This window comes from Corvus brachyrhynchos, unplaced genomic scaffold (genome assembly GCF_000691975.1).
Source record: "Corvus brachyrhynchos isolate BGI_N302 unplaced genomic scaffold, ASM69197v1 scaffold148, whole genome shotgun sequence".
NCBI lineage: Eukaryota > Metazoa > Chordata > Aves > Passeriformes > Corvidae > Corvus > Corvus brachyrhynchos.
In genome coordinates, this window is record NW_008239785.1 from 3,317,452 (window position 1) to 3,334,213 (window position 16,762).

A 16,762-nucleotide genomic window follows, 5' to 3' on the forward strand; every position below is an offset into this window, starting at 1 on the left:
CAGCAGGAAGCCCTGCTCCAATAACTTTGTACAAGACCTGGAAAAAGGCTCCAAAACTGGTAAAGGAATTGACCTAATAACAGCTTTACACTTTCCCGAGGCTGAGGTAGAAGGGAGCTGAAAGGAAGGAAGGAATTACACTTTGGGGAAGGACCCTCCTGTCTTGGGGTGATTGACACCTCCCCACCCCATAGGAACAATCTGTACTCACATGGCCCCAGAGCCGGGTGAGCCAACAAGGTTCTAACCACAAATCAAAACAAGGCTTCACTGTAAGCACATTGTCAGGATTTAAACCAAATGATTTTTCATGACTGGCCCTTTCTCCAGGGAAGCACAGCAGGCAGGCTCCCTGTTGAACCCCTTAGGGTGCCTGTGCTCCATCTCCCAAGGCAGCTTTACGTACCTGCAAAAGGCTGACAAAGCAGTCTGAGGAGCTTTTGCATTGGGAAAGGGATGAGAACTTGGGTAGGCAAAGCCTTACACACCTGCCAGCTCCTGGAGAACAGAGATCTCTAAGCAAGGATAAGGCCAGCAGTTCAAGCACCAACTGCTGCACTGAATTTAACCATTGGCACTCACCCATGGCAAGTGACAGCCAGTTCTGCAGCCAAGTGTGTGAGCTGCTACTCTTCAGAAGACTGGCAACAGCTCGATTCCTCTGGAAGCCCTCTCTGCCACCAGCCCCACTCCACCTGGAGACACAGATCCACCCTCTGTGCTCCTATCAGTCCTGGCAGGGAAGTGCCTTGCCATGCCAATCTTCTTTCCAGATGAGCTGTCTGTGATCAACAGGCCCAGACAAGAAGAGCCCATCTGTCTGGGCTCTCTAGCAGCACAACACTTGGGCTTGCAAGCTCCTCCTTCAACTTTCTCCTTTCAGAGGCTTCAGAGGTGCTTGTCCTGGCTTAGTCCCTTATCCTGGGAGGATGCCAGATGAAGGGATGAACATCCCTGGAACATCTCCACATTCTTTGAACTGGCCCATTTTTAATTTCCAGCTCAGATCCCAGTGTTTAAGCCTATTTTTCAGAGAGAGAATGATTTTTTTTTTTTATCTGTGAGGTGTGGAAAGAGACTGCTGTAGGCTTTGATAGCCGATGTGCTGCTTGTAATGAGCACAAGGCTACGGAAGAGGCTTGGTGACATTTGATTATCAGTTAGATCAGGAGAAAGAGGGAAAGCAACTTTCAAAGGCAAGGCTGACACTGTAACAAACACCAGCAGAAATGACCTTCACACACAGCTAGCTCTCTCTGCTGCCAAGAACCATCCTCTCAGCCGCTATCATTTGAATCACCAGTACACCTGGGGCAGTGCTGCTTTACATCAGCCCCTTCTGCTCTGAAATCCAGGAACTTTCCACCAGGCTGGAGAGAAGGGTGTGTGGTGGGTCCTGTGACAGGCACATTGCAAAGTCTGTACTGATCTCCCAGCTCAGGGAGGCTTGATTTTTTTCAAATCATGATGCAAAGCATGGGTCAGATTCCCATCCACACCATGAGCACAGGTAAGCTGAATCAGCCACTGTCCACATGGGAATGTTTTTTTCCCCAGCACAACAAACAGGCAGGAGGGAAGCTCCAGTGTTGCTCTGCTGCTCAGAGTGCTTTGCAGAACCACCCTCAGCACCACACGGCTAAAACCAGCCCAAGGAAGGTAAAGGAAAGGCACAGTTTATACAGGACAAGGAGTTCACATCTGGCCATTGGCATACAGGCAGGAAAAGTCCAGAAGACCACAAAACACTACCCAAGACTATTCTTTAGGATCTAAGCTCAAAAAGTACCAACCTGTGTTTAACTCACAGCCCTGCTTTTGGAGGAGGGGACAGCAGTGATGTGAGGACATGGGAGAAGCCAGCTTGACAAATCTCAGCAGTACGGGATTGATCCTTACCCCAGGATCTGCAGCAAGAGCTTTTCTCTGCTCCCTGCATCACATGGCTTTTTGATGAATTATCTTTCCCAATAAATCTATCCCTCATTGTACACATATGGAATCCGTTCTTCTAAGTAGCCACTGAGGTGCTGTCAGGGTCATTAACTATCATTATCTGGGGCAGCTGTTCCCCAGCGTGCTGACGCAGGAATCAATCAGGCTAAAGCATGAATTTCCCCTACACTTCTCCAAACACTGCCTTTATCCCTCTCCATCAAGTGATGAAAAAGAGGAACAGTTCTGCCATCGTGCCAAGGTTTAGCAATCCTCATACTGGAAGGAGCTGGCTAAAGGGAAACCAATGGCAGATGAGGCAGGCATCAGGCTGTCACACAGACAGGATGAGGTCTGACTGATGTCTTTACCAGGGAAGAGGAGGCAGGGTGATTGGAATCAGGCCAGTCAGCTGAGCAGAGATCACTCTCATTAAAGAAAAAAAAAACCCAAACGCAAAACTTCCTCATTTCCTTTAGTACCCCTTAATGAGATAACCTCTTTCTCTGAAGAACTGGGGGGCTTTCAAACCTTTCATGTGCTCAGACAACAAAGGAGAAAAACAGGCATTCAGGATTTTCACACCATCCAAAGTCAGGATTTATTAACTCAAACTGTTCAACATCTGAGACTTGAGAGCTTAAAATCCAACTTAATTTTCCTGGGTGTCAACTGCTTAACCCCATCTCAGGAATTCTCTAGAACAGAGGATCTCTATTCCTCTGCAGTGACTGTCAGCCACTTCCAGACAGGATGAATTCACAGAGAAGGGACAATATCCAACTGCAGTCAGGTCAAGAGCATGTGTGTAATGGGAAACAGTTAGAGAAGCAGCTTTTCTTCTTATTTCAGTAATAGATATAAACAGAGCTAATTCTGTGCTTGAATGGTCTGGATTCACACACCAGGAGACTGTTAACCTGCAGAAATGCTGGTCATTAACCTGCAGAAATGCTCTTTATTAACCCTGAGTATCAGTCACTCTGTCTAGGTGACACAAAAATAGACAAACCTGAACATAAACCTTCACAACCCACACACACCTCTCAGCCTTTAAGGGCAGGTACACACACAAGCCAGACGTGAGGCAGCTGCATCTTTGAATGACGAAGGCATTGGGGAAAAAAAAGAGGAGTGATGTCTTACTTCCCTTAAGGGAATGATCTGTCTTCCCAGAAGTTCTTGGCAATATTTTGGAAAGAACTCATAGGAGCAGGACTTCCCAAGGACAACACACATTGGTTTGGGGGTTTCCAATGCAGCACATCCTACCATAAAGGAAGGCCCAGGAAAATAAATGCAAGCAGATGATAAAACTAAGGGTGGAAAGTCTGACAGAAATGCCTTTTGTTTTCAGATCAAAACAAAGATTGTCTAAAGTCTGTTGTGCATATGCTGTGAGAAGGAGAAACTTCCAGCTGGTGGGTATCACAGTCAGCACCCAGACACGAGACTCTGCCAAACCTCTTCTGCCCCTCACACAAACCAGACTAAAACTTCATTTACCATCCATGTCTGATTGAGAACAATTTCATCCTAGACTAAAAACTTTCTCCTCAAAGATTTATTAGGCCTGCACAATTGTCCTCAAAGAGGTTGTTTTGACAAGCACTTGCTTCCAAACAAGAAGATCTTGCCAAAGAGAAGTGTCAGTGGCGTGACTCAGGTTCCATGAATGGTAAAGAGGTGGCCGAGTCTCTGCCAAGACTCACCTATCCATCTCATGAGGGACGTCATGATTTGAAGATACTTGGTCTTCTGCACATTGAAGAAGGTGAAAGGACCCAGGAGGAGCGTGAATGCTGCCTGGAAGGACAACAAAATCACACATTAGGTTAAAAAACAGAAATTCTGCCAGCAAGATGAATTTATCAGTAGAACAAAGCTTGCACTGAAAGTTCACTCCAGACATGTCCGTTTGTCATGAAGCTTTCTTTGTTGCTTAATTTTACAGCTAAGTTGGCTGAGACACAGGGGGTCAAGTAAGCTGTTGGGTATCAGAGAACATGCCTCAGGCAGAAGTGGAGCTCAGGATCCTCTTAGCTCTCAGCCGTTTGCTATCACTGCTACAGCACTCCTTTACTGACACATTTCAGTAAAAGCTCTCAGTGTAGCCTTACAGAACATTAAATATTAAACTGTGGCCTCTTTGCCCAAGTACAGGCTCAGTTTAGGTCTGAATAGCAATAGCCCTGACCAGTCTGCTTCCATTAACATTGATGGGGTGGCTTCGGGGTATCCCAGGCTCAATGGCAACGGAGCCAGGTCTGCCTGGAGCTTTTTCCCCCCACGCTTTAAGTAGCTTGTGTAAAACACAGAGGTTTTTTTTTATATGTAAAATCAAACAGTGGGAAGCTACAGTGTAACAGTTCAGCTCCAGGAAGCTGAAAACCTGTTCAAAGTCAGGAAAAAAGTCATCAAAGAGATACTCATAAGAAAGAGCTTAATTCAGTGTGGAAAGTAAAGGTTCTTCAATGAAGAACTTCCTCACTGCCCTCCTGGATGTCTATTAAGAGACTGGTGTTTCATAGAATCACAGATTGGTTTGATTGAGATTTGGGATCTCGTTCCAACCCCCTGCCATGGGCAGAGACCTTGCTCTAGACCAAGTTGCTCAAAGCCCTGTCCAACTTGACCTTGAACACTTCCAGGGACGGGGCAAATTAAACTGGGGTACACTGCAGCACCAATCTGCTGCATCTCTTCCAGCTGGGCTGCAAAATACATCCAACAAAGATCCATTCTAGAAACCTGGACTATACAGCTGCCCATGAGAGTTTCTTCTAGCACCTCCTAGAGCACACAAGGCAACCATGCTATCAGCCCATGCCCAGAGGTGACATGTCCTGCGCAGCACTGTCACCTCTGCTTGGGCACTAAGCAGCACTCGAGCCTTACCTACCCCAGAGAGAAGAGAAGAGAAAAGGCTTCACTGCAGGAAGAAACAGACCTTGGCTGCAGTCTGAACATAGACTGAGAGAAGCTACTTGTGACAGGGAGACAAAATGGGTGTTACTGAAGAGAGCCCTGCCTGTCCTCCATGGGATGGCACCAGCTAGTGATACGCTAACATGTCCAAACGCTGTAAACAGGCAGTGCTTAGAAAGCCACAGCATACACAGCAAAGGTTTGTAGAGCATCCCAAAGAGATTTTTAAAGACAAATATTCAACATTAATATTTACACATTGCTCTTTTCCATGACTTCTTAAAGCAGTTCAAGAAAAGGTGTCACCAGAAGTGAAGAACTGGGACTCAAAGGGGCAGGTCTGCTGAGCCTCAAGGTCTCTGTCAACCCCAACAGAGTCAGGACAGAACAGAATCCAAGCTATTTTAAGACTAGCACAACCCCAAGAAACCTTTTTTGAGACAGTTTCAGAATATCTGCAAGGCAAATTGGAAATGCCTCACATCACAAGTATTCTCAGGTGATGAAAGTAAACCCAGAAGGGGAGCAGGGGAGAGAACCCTTGGTTTGACATGTTGCTCGGTAGGGATATATTCTGATCCAGGACCATTGCTTACACCAAGTCTTGCTTTTTCTGCTCAGATTTAAAAAAAGGACAGGAAGCATGCACAGAATTCAGATTTGTGAAGCAGTTGATGGTTGTTGGAAGAAACACCGAAATCACAGAGAACACAAAGCCACAGGCATAACTGGCAAGACTGAGAGCCAAACCAGCTTTAACAGTTATGGGACTTGAGGTTTTAACACAGAAGCAAACCAGCCAGTTACAAGCCTTTTTTTACTCTTCTCCCTCTTGTTCCTTTCTTCTAATTGGCAGCTTAACTCCACTCTCCTGCCCAGTAGGGACTGCCACTCCACCCTAGAGCAGTGCACAAACCCCAACAGACTAAATAAACCTTTGACTAAAATGTGACGTAGGACAAGGGCCCAAAACAAACAAAGGTAGACACCAACTCTCTTACTGAAGAGTATTTTTGGGTTTGTGACTAATCTCTTTCAACCTTCTCTCCCAACACTGCTCAACATAGCCTCCCTTCAAATCAGTTTATAGCTCCTGCATCAGAAAGTGCTGAACACAGAGACACAGCTAAGGATGGTGATAATTAAGGACCAGGTGTCTGCTGCAAATGAGAATGCTCCAGATCCAATTGGCAAAACAGCCCCTCAAACCATAGCAAGGATTGACACAAAATCACCAAGCACCAAAGCAGCTGGGTCTGAAACACAGATTTGCCTCAGCCACTGAGGAAAGAGGCTATATTAAAGTAGATTTGGGGCTCAGTTGCTGAAAAGCATAGCAAAGCATCCTTAGGTGCTGGCAGAACCTGGGTGTCCTTCACCTTTTGCAGTTATTCTCCAGTCTGCAGAGTACCTTGAACAACTAAATCCATTCAGCAAAGTTTTCAACTCTCCTCCTCTCTGGCCTTTACTGTTTAACTCATGGGGAAGAGATACAAGTTGTTGTGCTTGAATGGTTGAATGCCCCCCCCCAATCCTTTAGGATGATCAGTGTCTTCTGTTCTTAACAAGATCCTGGTTAATTCTAGTGCAACAGAAATTTATTACCTTTTCCACTTGACACCCATTAGTGATCCAAGCTGGATATCCATGGATCAATACAAACAGTGCTAAAGCCTGCAATGAGTTGAGGTTGCCCTGCTCTGCAGGGATTTGTGCCAACCACTTTTAGGAAGGAAAGCTAAAGAACACACTGGACTGCTTGGGAGGAGAAAGGCTAGGCAGAACAGGATGTTAAACAGCCAGATTAACATCATTTTGAAGTGAAGTTGTGTACAGCTTAACAGGATTGAGCACAGGGCAGGAAAAAGGGGCCAGTTTCTCACCAACAGTCAGGATGTGAGGACAAAGACTCAGTCCCTGGATTAGAGCTAATCTCACCATCAACCATCAGAAGAGTCCCAAGGCCAGGAACCCTATTTAAAAACACACCCCCAAAAGGATGAGATCACAGCTCTTAGCAGGAGGATGTCTGCTTCCTCTACCTCGCTGTGCCAGACACCTCAATGCTCTTCTGACCCATTAAGTTAATTAGTTTTATAACTTCTCCCTAAGGAAAAAATAAGACCAAATAAGCACCTCAGACATATACCCAAACTTTCTACCTGATGTTTTCCAAGCTCAAGTCTCTCCCAGAGGGAAAAAATTTACCAAGTGCTTCATTACACACATAATTCAAACAATCTAAAACCTACACAGAAAACTGTATCACCCCTGTCAGATATCAAATATGCAGAGCCCTGGCACACGAAAAAAACCCTCCCAAGTTTTCCAGTTCACCTCTTGAGTCAGTTGAGGTATTTTCTAGGAGTCTATCATTCTCTTCCTAAGCTTCAGCAAATAAACCCACCCAAGGCAGAATGGGCATAGTCTACTTTGAGTAAGATTTTCCTGCTAGTGAAGTGGTTTTTTAACAGAAACAAGCAGGCATAGGGGGCTGGCTTATTGCTAAACTGAAACAAGGTAAAGGAATGCTTCCTTCAGCTGAAGAGAACTGAAACTATTAAATGCTGTCTAAATTCACAGGATGTCAGAGAGAAGCCATTACAGTGCCTTTGCACAGAGCTGGCTATTAAGAGTGATTCCCTCATTTCCCTCCAAGCTCCTCCATTAAACGGGAAAGGCCAGGTAAATCACCAGGCTCATAGTGGAGGGTATGTGGAACCCACACACAGCAAATAAATGAAAAATTCTTTATTTTTCCTTCCTTTCTCATGCTGAAAAACAGCATGAAAATCCAGCACACTGATGACTAAAAAGGACAGTGTTTTTGTTGCTTTTACTGACATTCCCAGTCAAAAAATGAGAAACCAGCAAGGGTATAAGAAAGAACAGCAGCTTGTCACCCTGAATTATACTCTTCCCTGCAGGCTAGTAGGAGCCACAAGCAGCACACCAGCTTCCTCAACCGCTGGGAGGGGCTTCAAATCCATTCCTCCCACCAAGCCAAGCCACAGCAGTACAGGCACCAAGGTTTGGGATCTTTCCTGAGCTGGCAACTCAGCTGACACCACTTTCCCAGCCTCTGCACCTGTCAGCTCTCAGTATTTCAAAATGAAAAAGCAGGCTGGTCAACTCGAGTCTTCTTGCCACGGGGGAACTAGCTAGGGCTTACCGTTGCCTGGAATATATTTTTATATATATTTATATATTTTTAAAAGTATATTTTATTAAAGCTCTTCTGTTAAAACTTGGTTACATAACCTTGTTTATTGGATTATCTTATAAAAGCAAGAGTAAGATCAAGCGTTAATAGGACATCTGGTTGGTTTTTATCAGCTTAGTTGCAGCCAAGAGGACCACCAAGAGAGCTCTCAACCACTCAGTGATGGCCAGCTAATGCCAGGAGTCTTTCAGACCATACAAACATGCTTTAAGCCAGTCAGAGGGCTGTTTGACCAAACAGGTTCTTTATTGACCTGAAGGGTCCATCTATCACTCTGAACCAGTACAGTTCAATAGCCTTCATCTGCTGCTCAGCATGTGGCTTTTACAGAAGCAGCCAATACAGCTCAGGAAGCACAATTAGCATCCAAAACGTGGCTGATTCATGTATTAGATGCAGTACTTACAGCATTATGGCTAGTGCCTGCATACATTTGCAAGAGGACCATCTGAAAAACCAGCCTCATTCATAACTGTCATCAGAACTTGATTGTTTTCATGCTACACAAACTCATCTGTAAGAATTACATCTATCTTTGGTGCTTGCCAAGTAGTGAATTAAAACCAGTAGCAATTGCTTCTTATTGATTCAGAGCCTTGAAACTTTCAGAAAGATTGGGTGGAAGCAGGGTAGGTACCTGAGCAAAGTGAGACCATGATTGTTAAATGCAGCAAATGTGCCAAGAGCAGCGCAAAAAGTTCAAGAGCTTTTGAATAAAATAATTTGTGCAGCACAGGGCTATCATACCAATGAGAAGTTACTAAGTTTCAGAAAACAGAGCAATGATCCCTCAGTTTTAATGTGAAGATGGAGAAGAGGTGTTGTAGTGCTCACTCCTTAGATATCCATCTCCATTTGGGCCCCCAGCCACCCTGCCTTTTCCTTTTCCTCATCCCAGCCTTTCACACCCTCATTCAAAACCAGAACCTGCCCCAAACCATTTAATTATTTGGAGTTCTTGCTTCCTTTTGATAGAAGTGACAACATCTCAGACAAACTTCACCTTAGGATGGTATCAACTCCATCTCTGCAGATATTGATGTTTAAATTTCATAGCTGTTGAGCAATGGTACCTCTGCCCCAGAAGATAGCACAGCAAATAACCCTGCCCTAAAGAGAGGTAAGAGAAGATCTCATTAAAAAAGTCACTGCTATAATAAAATGGATCACTCTCCTTGGTAGACTTTGATACTTTTGCAGGAGAGCCAAAGGTTGAATGCTTGATACTGGACTGTGGGTACACAACATTTCCACAGCAAAGCCTGACACCAACAAGAAGACACAGGCTCGACTGGACAAGCACTTGCCAAAGGAAGCTTTGCTTGATTCTGTGCTCAGATGCAAGGAAAGTCTCCTTGAGCATGGCAGGAAAAAGCAGACATTTCTTACATGCTGCCAAAACTGCAACTCTGACACTCACTCTGCTTCTGCAAGACGTCCCTGAGCTCAGAGCTATTTCACAACCCAGATGAGCACTGGAAGGGACAGATGAAACAATCCAACAAAACCAGACTGCGCAAGTACAGAGAGCAAAGAAGATGTCAGGGAACTGGGATACTCTGTTCCCACCTCAGGTGCTTTCCACTAGAGTGTGTCACATGTAGGGAAAAAAACAGGTCCAAAAAGCAAAGCTGGATTTATTGGCATGGGTACAGGTCAGAGGTTTTATTCCTGGTTGGAAGGCTGAACCAGACCTATCACCTTCAGTAATTCCTTAGGAACTGGTGTTCTATTCACATCCTCAGGGAATTTTTAGGGCTGACTTGGAGAGAAATATTAAAGGCACGGTGCTTTCCCCACTCTTGTTTGGGACTCCTAGATAAAGAAAACAGCTTCATGGCATTTCAGACCTACCTGCAGCTCCCCCAGCATACACCTGCAGCCTCTGCAAGCTCTTCTGCACCCATTTCAAGTTGTAGCTACTGCAGTGCTACGCCATGGTGGGCTCCAGTTACTCCTGCCAGGGCCTCAGGGCTTTTCAGCTGAAACATCTTAAGGGAAAAGGGTCTTGAGCATGGTGTCCCCTCTGCCATCTCTCATCCCCTTCACTAGGGTGACAAGGCCATGTTTCTGTCCTACATGAGCTCATATCTCAAGCTACAGAGCCAGATGGCCTATCAGCAAGGGCAGCAATCCAAGCTTTCCTTGGTAAAGCTTTACCCCTTGCAGTGGACAGTACAAATATAAATACATGGAAAGAGTCTGATTGTTCAGGAAGGAGCTTTTTAGAGAGCTGAAAAAAAAAAAAAAAAGCTGAAAATCCACAGCCTCTCAAGGCTGGAGGCAGGGCTGCAGCAGGGGCCGTGCTGATAGGCAGCAAGTTATCAGCAGACAAGCTGTTATGAAGCTCAAAGTTGGTTGAAAAGAGATAAACCAGCCACAGAACAAGGATTGCTCAAAGAAGTTGAGAGGCAAGAGGGATTTTAACCTCCAGATCCCCTGTGGAGTCAGGAAGTCACAATGGAGGGAGGATGCAGCCACCAGACATCCCACAAGGAATATTTATAGCTGAAGAAACAAGGGCAGTTATGCTTTGGGTACAGCAGGCAGCTGCCACAGCAGCTCTGGTAATTAACGTGCTGGTCTCGGGACACCTGGCAGAGCTTTATAATCATAACTCACACCAGGCATATTCCTGGCACTGAGGAGCCCTCAGCCACCTTTTTCCCCAGTTCCTTCAGGCAGAGAGGAGGTATCCTCCAGGAATTAAGACCTCTGCTGCTGCCAGGCTGGTTTGTGCCAGCGAAGCAAAGTGGCCTTTCACCCACAGTACCCTTTAAGCTGGATGTTGCCTCCCACAGTTCCTGTGCCACAGCGATCCCAAGGCCTCTTCCAAAATGGAAGACTTTCTGCAAGGGATGAAAAGAAGTGCTTGTATCCCCAAAGATACCAACTTCAGTGGATCTGAATACTATCTAGAGATTTTCAAAGGCTCTAGCCCAGGACAAGCATTTGATTCTAACTGCCCACCCAGCAAAAAGGTGTAGTCACCCCAGCTCTTTACAAGCTCTGATCTTGCTGGGCATCCAACACACCAAAAACCAGCTGTGAACTGGGCAGCCTCCACATGCAGCTCTGGGAGGCCAAGGCAGAAGCAGCACAAGGACAGCAAGGCAGTACTTGAGGGTGCTGTCTCCTCTCCCTGTCCTTACTCAGGGCCACAGTCTGTTTCTGGAACTGGCCAATCTCTGAGCACCGGGAACATTCCACTTTGGAAAGAATACCCAGAAATACCAGTTCTTTCTCCACTTAAATTGAAGGAATTCAGGCACAAAGTGTTCTCAGAAAGTCATTAGGTGCAAGGATTCTGTCCCTGGCATACCTGGGGTGTGCAGGATCACAGCCAGCGGCAAGCTTACGCTCTCTGGGGTAAATACACTTCCATTATCATTTTTCACAACAAGAGAGAGATAGAGGCCAGCAATAACCCCGAGGTGACTGGCATCTAATTTTTCATCATTGGAGTATTTATGGCACAGCCGTTTGCAGCATCTTGTAATCACTTTACCGCCTCCTTGACCCCTGGCTCCCCCTTATTCTGCATCTCCTAATTGCATCTGAACAAGCAGGAGGGAAGCAGCAAAGTGGATAGATGCAGGAGAGCTGAATGCTTGGGTTGTGATACTTGGAAGGACAGCAGAGAAGGTGCAGAGCCAAGTTTGGCTGTACCCCCCACCACCAGCTTGCTCTGATCTCCCACAGCGTATGAAAGTGGAGCTTTCCTCCTTCCTGACACTGGGTGACCTTGAGGAGTTGCTCTCTGCCTCCCCAATTCATTAGCGTGGTACGAGAGATTAATGAGTTTCCCCCAAGAAAGTGTGAGGGCATCATCTTTATACACAGATACTGCCCCAAATTCCTGCATATTTGTTGCCTCTCCTGGCAGGGCATTGGCAACTACAACAGCATTTTTATTGACTACAAAAGCCCCGGGGTTAGACAGCACAAAGCAAGAGAGACGTGGACCAGCATGACACGGATGCACAGAGGGCCCTGCAAACATGTCAAGCTACAAGCTGCCAGGGTTAGGAGGTACTTGGGTTCAGCAAGGATGAATGTTCCTGAAGGCCACTAACCCCTTGTCTGCCACAACACCAACAGTGCTTCCACCACTAAGCTGTTAGTTTTCCTCTTTACTTTTTTCCCCTACAAACTTCTCAGTTGAGTTTCACAGGATTCTCCAGCTGCCTGGAGGATGCAGCTTCAGGGGCAGCATCACCCTGCTCACTGTGTCATGCAGGAGTTGCCTGAAGGGAAGGAAAGTCCCTCACTTTGTAACTACTTAGCACAAAAGAAGAGATTAAGCCTTGTTGCCCGGGGCTAGTGGGGTGTCTGCTCACTTCCAGCCTTCTTCCCTGTAGGTGCACACCAAACTGGTGCAACAGGCTTGGGAGATCAGCTCTGCCCCAGAGCATTATACCGCCTTCAACTTAAAAGATAAATCCCAGCTGCATTATTTGTATTTATAGTCCTGCTTACAGAGGCATGAGCTACGTGTGGGATTTGCTGATGTAGTCCAAAAATCCACATTTTTGGACAAGAGCGCCAGTGATCTCACTCAGTCATACAGCGCTATTTAGGATGACGTTAAGTTGCAGACTTATTTAGGAGTAAAAAGAGATATGGGTCTGTCCAGAGCTTTCTTCCACAGCTTCTGATAACGTTCAGAGCAGCAGAACTGCACAGTTCTGCAGCCCTGGCGCTTTCTACCTGTATATTAAGGAATTAATGGTAATTTCAGGGGATGAGAGATCAAGACTGCTGTCTTACTCGATGAAAATGCTGATGTGAATCAAGCAGGCAGCAAGGTCAGACCTCTGTTTAAAAACAAAGCTGGTGCTAAAGCACCAAACAAAATACTGGAAAATATGCTGTTAAGAAAAAGGCTTATATTGCATTTCCCAGGGGTCTGTTTAGCTGACTTAACAGGTCTTCTCCAACTCTGGCTCCTAGGATGCTGTCCAAAAAGTAACACTGCACAGGGGAAATGTATTTATTACTTATTTTCTACAAATGTTCTGAAAACCAAAGATTTGTGGCTCTGCTGGAACAGCCTAGTCCAAGAAAGGAATTTTAAAAGGCCCTTTTTAAACGTTTACCACTCGGTGTGGGCAGAGGCTGATCACATATATTGGTTCTGACACCTGCCCTATTCAGGAGAGATTGGTCTCCAGTATCAGGAGAGAACAGTGTCAGCTTTGGTGCCTTGCTGCCCAAGTGAGCTGACTCCAAAAGACAGCTTTATTCAGGGAAAGCAACAGCATGGCCTCTCAGCCTTGGCAGGGTGGCTGTGCTGGGCAGCAGGGCTGTGGTTTGAGCCCAGCATCACCTCTGGTGAGCTCCCAGCTGCAGGATGTGCAGAAAAGCAAACAGAGATCTATCTAGAGCCACTGCTTCATCCAGTTTGTTTAGCTGGTTAGCTTCCAAGGTTCATGCTCACCATCCAACACCAAGTAAGTTAAACCAAGCACTAAAGTGTGCAGGACAGTCCTCCTTGGGGAAGCCAAGAGTGTCTGAGCTCACTGATGGCCTCTGCCCATTGCATCAGCCACCTTGCTTCTCTGAAGGCCTGGTAGCACCTACAGCACACCTGGCCATGCCTTCAAGCAGCACCACCACACCCTTCCGTTCCAGACAGCCCTTGCCAGCCTGCTGGAGGAGCCAGAGAGGCAGGACTGGTCCTTTGGAAAAGCTCAGCGTCCAAGTGACAAGCACAACCCAAGCTCCACTTAGGAAAAACCCACTTCTCATTGTGAAGTGAACAGACAGCTCTGTACAGAAAACACATTCCAGTCCCCTGCACTATTGATTTTCCAGTGAAAAGAGACAAGCTAATCCATTAATGTTAGTTGCTTCAAAGCGTGGTTCTTGCAGTTGCTTCAGTCTGGTCCCAAAGGCTGACTCTCCCACCCAGTGTTTGCCTTGTGGCTGATGTTTCTTTTACTTAAAATGCCATCAGTTAAAAGGAAGCAAGAAAAATCACCCATCAGAAGCTGAGCTCCAGCTCTTAGGTCACTGGTACAACAAGTTCATATTTCACCACACTCATCTGCCTCTCCTCCTGATGGCTCAGGAGGAACCTCTTTTTCACAAGGCCAGTTATTATCTGCAGATCCCTTTGCATAAGGAAACGCAAGGGGTCTGGAAACCTCCAGTAGAGCCAGTTTATCTGTCACAGGCATATGATGAGCAAGCAATTGAAAGGATTTATTGATGAGGCCACAGAAGAATGGACCAGGATGAAGGAGGCAGGATTTATGCCATATTAACAAGGCTGTGTGCCAATTTCAACCTATTAGTTGTGCAATAAAAAGAGCTGAGACTTGCCTTCCCATCCCACATCCAGACACCATTTATTTTAGCAGAACTTGGCTCCTATCCCTCTTCAAGCACTTCAGACCAAAGCAACAACTTAACTGACCTTACTTTTTGGAGGCCGAGTAGATGAGAGGCATGAGAAGACTCCAATCAGCCTCTGAGACAGGGCTTTTAGCCAAGCAATGCTGTATGTCAGAGGCACCTGTAACAATTTGCCCTACTGATATTGATAATTAATGCAGTACTAATTCCTCTCGTGGCACAGCAATGCTTCAAAACTCAGGTGGCCTGTACACACAGAAATGGCACAATATTCTGGACTCTTGAAAAGCTTTTCCTTATTTTGAAGTCTTTCAGAGCTGCCTTTATGCACAGAAGTAGCAGCTGACTTTTTTGTACATTAGTTTCTATTTCTATATCAGTACCATAATAAACCACATCAAAGCATTTGTGGGAAGGAATATAATGCAATATTTTTGGCAAGAAGGTCTTACCCATGAACAACTTCTTATAGGATATGCAGGGTGACAAGCTAATAGTGCCCCAGTCCTGCTGCATCCTTACTGCAAGCTGAGGTAACCTAGAACACAACAATGCTACAGTTTAAGCAATTTATTTAAACAAGATGATGACTTCACACCATCAGGATAAACTTCCATCAGCTTTCCTTCCTTCTACTGGCTCACTCTGGGAGCCCAGGACAAGTGTCCCAAACCTTTTTGACTGATGTGCTGTGAAATCAGCCCTCCTTGCTCCAGCTCCTGCCACTGAGGCAGCTTCCTTCCCCACCATGGGCTCTCAAGGTCTCTAGACATTGAGACCTGTAAGAATAAATATCCAGGAGACAGCAGCTGTGACCCATTTATTACCGGATATTGCTGCAGGGTACAGCTGAGGAAGGCAGGGCAGAGGAAAAGCACTTGCTGCAAAGGGAACCATGGAGAAAACCCAGGTGCCCTTGGAAGAAGCACTCTGGCTTGCAGCACTGCTCCAGCTCTGTTGCTCCAGCTCCCAGATGGCAACAGACAGTTTAGATCAAGCATAGATGTTCAAGTACTGCCATGAGGGCTCCTCTCATATCAGTGTTGGGAGGCAAAATATAAATCAAAAAACGAAAAATAAAAATCTACAGAGGCCAACAATGGACCAAGAGGCCACAAGAGCATCGTGTACCAAACAAGCTGATAAAACTGCCCCAGTGCAGGTAAATGCATTTGGAAAGATCCGTTTCGACAATAAAAATCTGAGACACCTTTACCCAGAGCAGGGCACAGGCAGAGCCTGGAAGGAGAAATGCCATAGAGGGAAGCAGAGCACATGCAGCAGCAGACACACAAAGCCCAGCACTCCAGGAAGGCAGCCCCGCGCCGAGGCCAACGGGATCCACATCAACACTTATCAGCTCAGCCTTGGCATTTGCTGATGAAGTTCTGCCGGCACTGAGCAATGCTACAATGGTACAATGGTACAATGGTACGTGTGTCCTCAGCCCACCCCCTCACCCCCCTGCACAGCCTCCTGCACCTGCAGCCCGGCCCCGCTCTGGCCACCGATCAGAGCGTCAGGCCGGGGTGACATTGTCCCTCCTGAAGAGGGACAGTAAGCGCCTGCGAGCCCGCTCATTTTCTTCACTGCACAAGCACGTTTCCAACTGGGATAATCTCCATTAAACCATCTGCGCTCCCATCCTCGCCCGGCCCGCACCCGCTGGGCTGCCTGCGATACTGCAGCATCTGTGAACCGGCACAAGCGGATGCCGCGTCCCTTCCCAATCAGCTAAAAAAACCAACAGAGACTCAGACAGAACAGATGCACCTCGTGGCTTTGACGTGCTACCGAGCCAGGCTACCAGGAGTACCTGTGCCAGTGCCTCTTCTGAAAGGCACACGGCTCCCCTTGAGAATTTAAGCCATTTCCTTTCCATCATGGGAAGACACCATGTCCCAGATTGCCAGAAGAGGAGGGCTGGGAACAGAGTAGAGCTTTCAGCCTCAACGGCTGCCCTGGTGCAGAACAGAAGTTGTTTGCCAGGTGATGAACACAGTTTGGATCAGACACTCTGAATGGCTGCTGATCCCCAGGATTTAATCTCTTATTTATCTCGGTATCTGCTTTCTAGAAACAGGGACTATCATGTCACACTCGTACATGACTTGGACAGAAAGAGAAAGAAGTGTTACGATGAAAGATCTGAAACTTAAATCTGCTGCCCCTTCCCCACGACCTCCACAGCAGAGCCCTGTGGACCCTACAGAGAGCATGATAAAGCAACTGCACTGAAGTGTGAATTCAGCACTGAGAGAACGTGACCCTGTCCTCCCCATTGCCAGAGACAGCCAAGGGACTTGGGAGTCACTC

The 16,762-nt window shown here is 46.4% G+C and overlaps 1 protein-coding gene across 2 annotated transcripts in view; it reads right to left on the reverse strand.

Annotated features, from left to right (window-relative positions):
* The window catches only part of TMEM104 (transmembrane protein 104), a 43,437-nt gene that overhangs the window by 11,698 nt on the left and 14,977 nt on the right, over nucleotides 1-16,762 (reverse strand). For both annotated transcript variants that reach the window (XM_017743261.1, XM_017743260.1), the window contains exon 8: nucleotides 3,648-3,741. In XM_017743261.1, coding sequence (XP_017598750.1) covers nucleotides 3,648-3,741 — 94 coding nt within the window. The remainder of the gene's footprint in view (nucleotides 1-3,647; nucleotides 3,742-16,762) is intronic.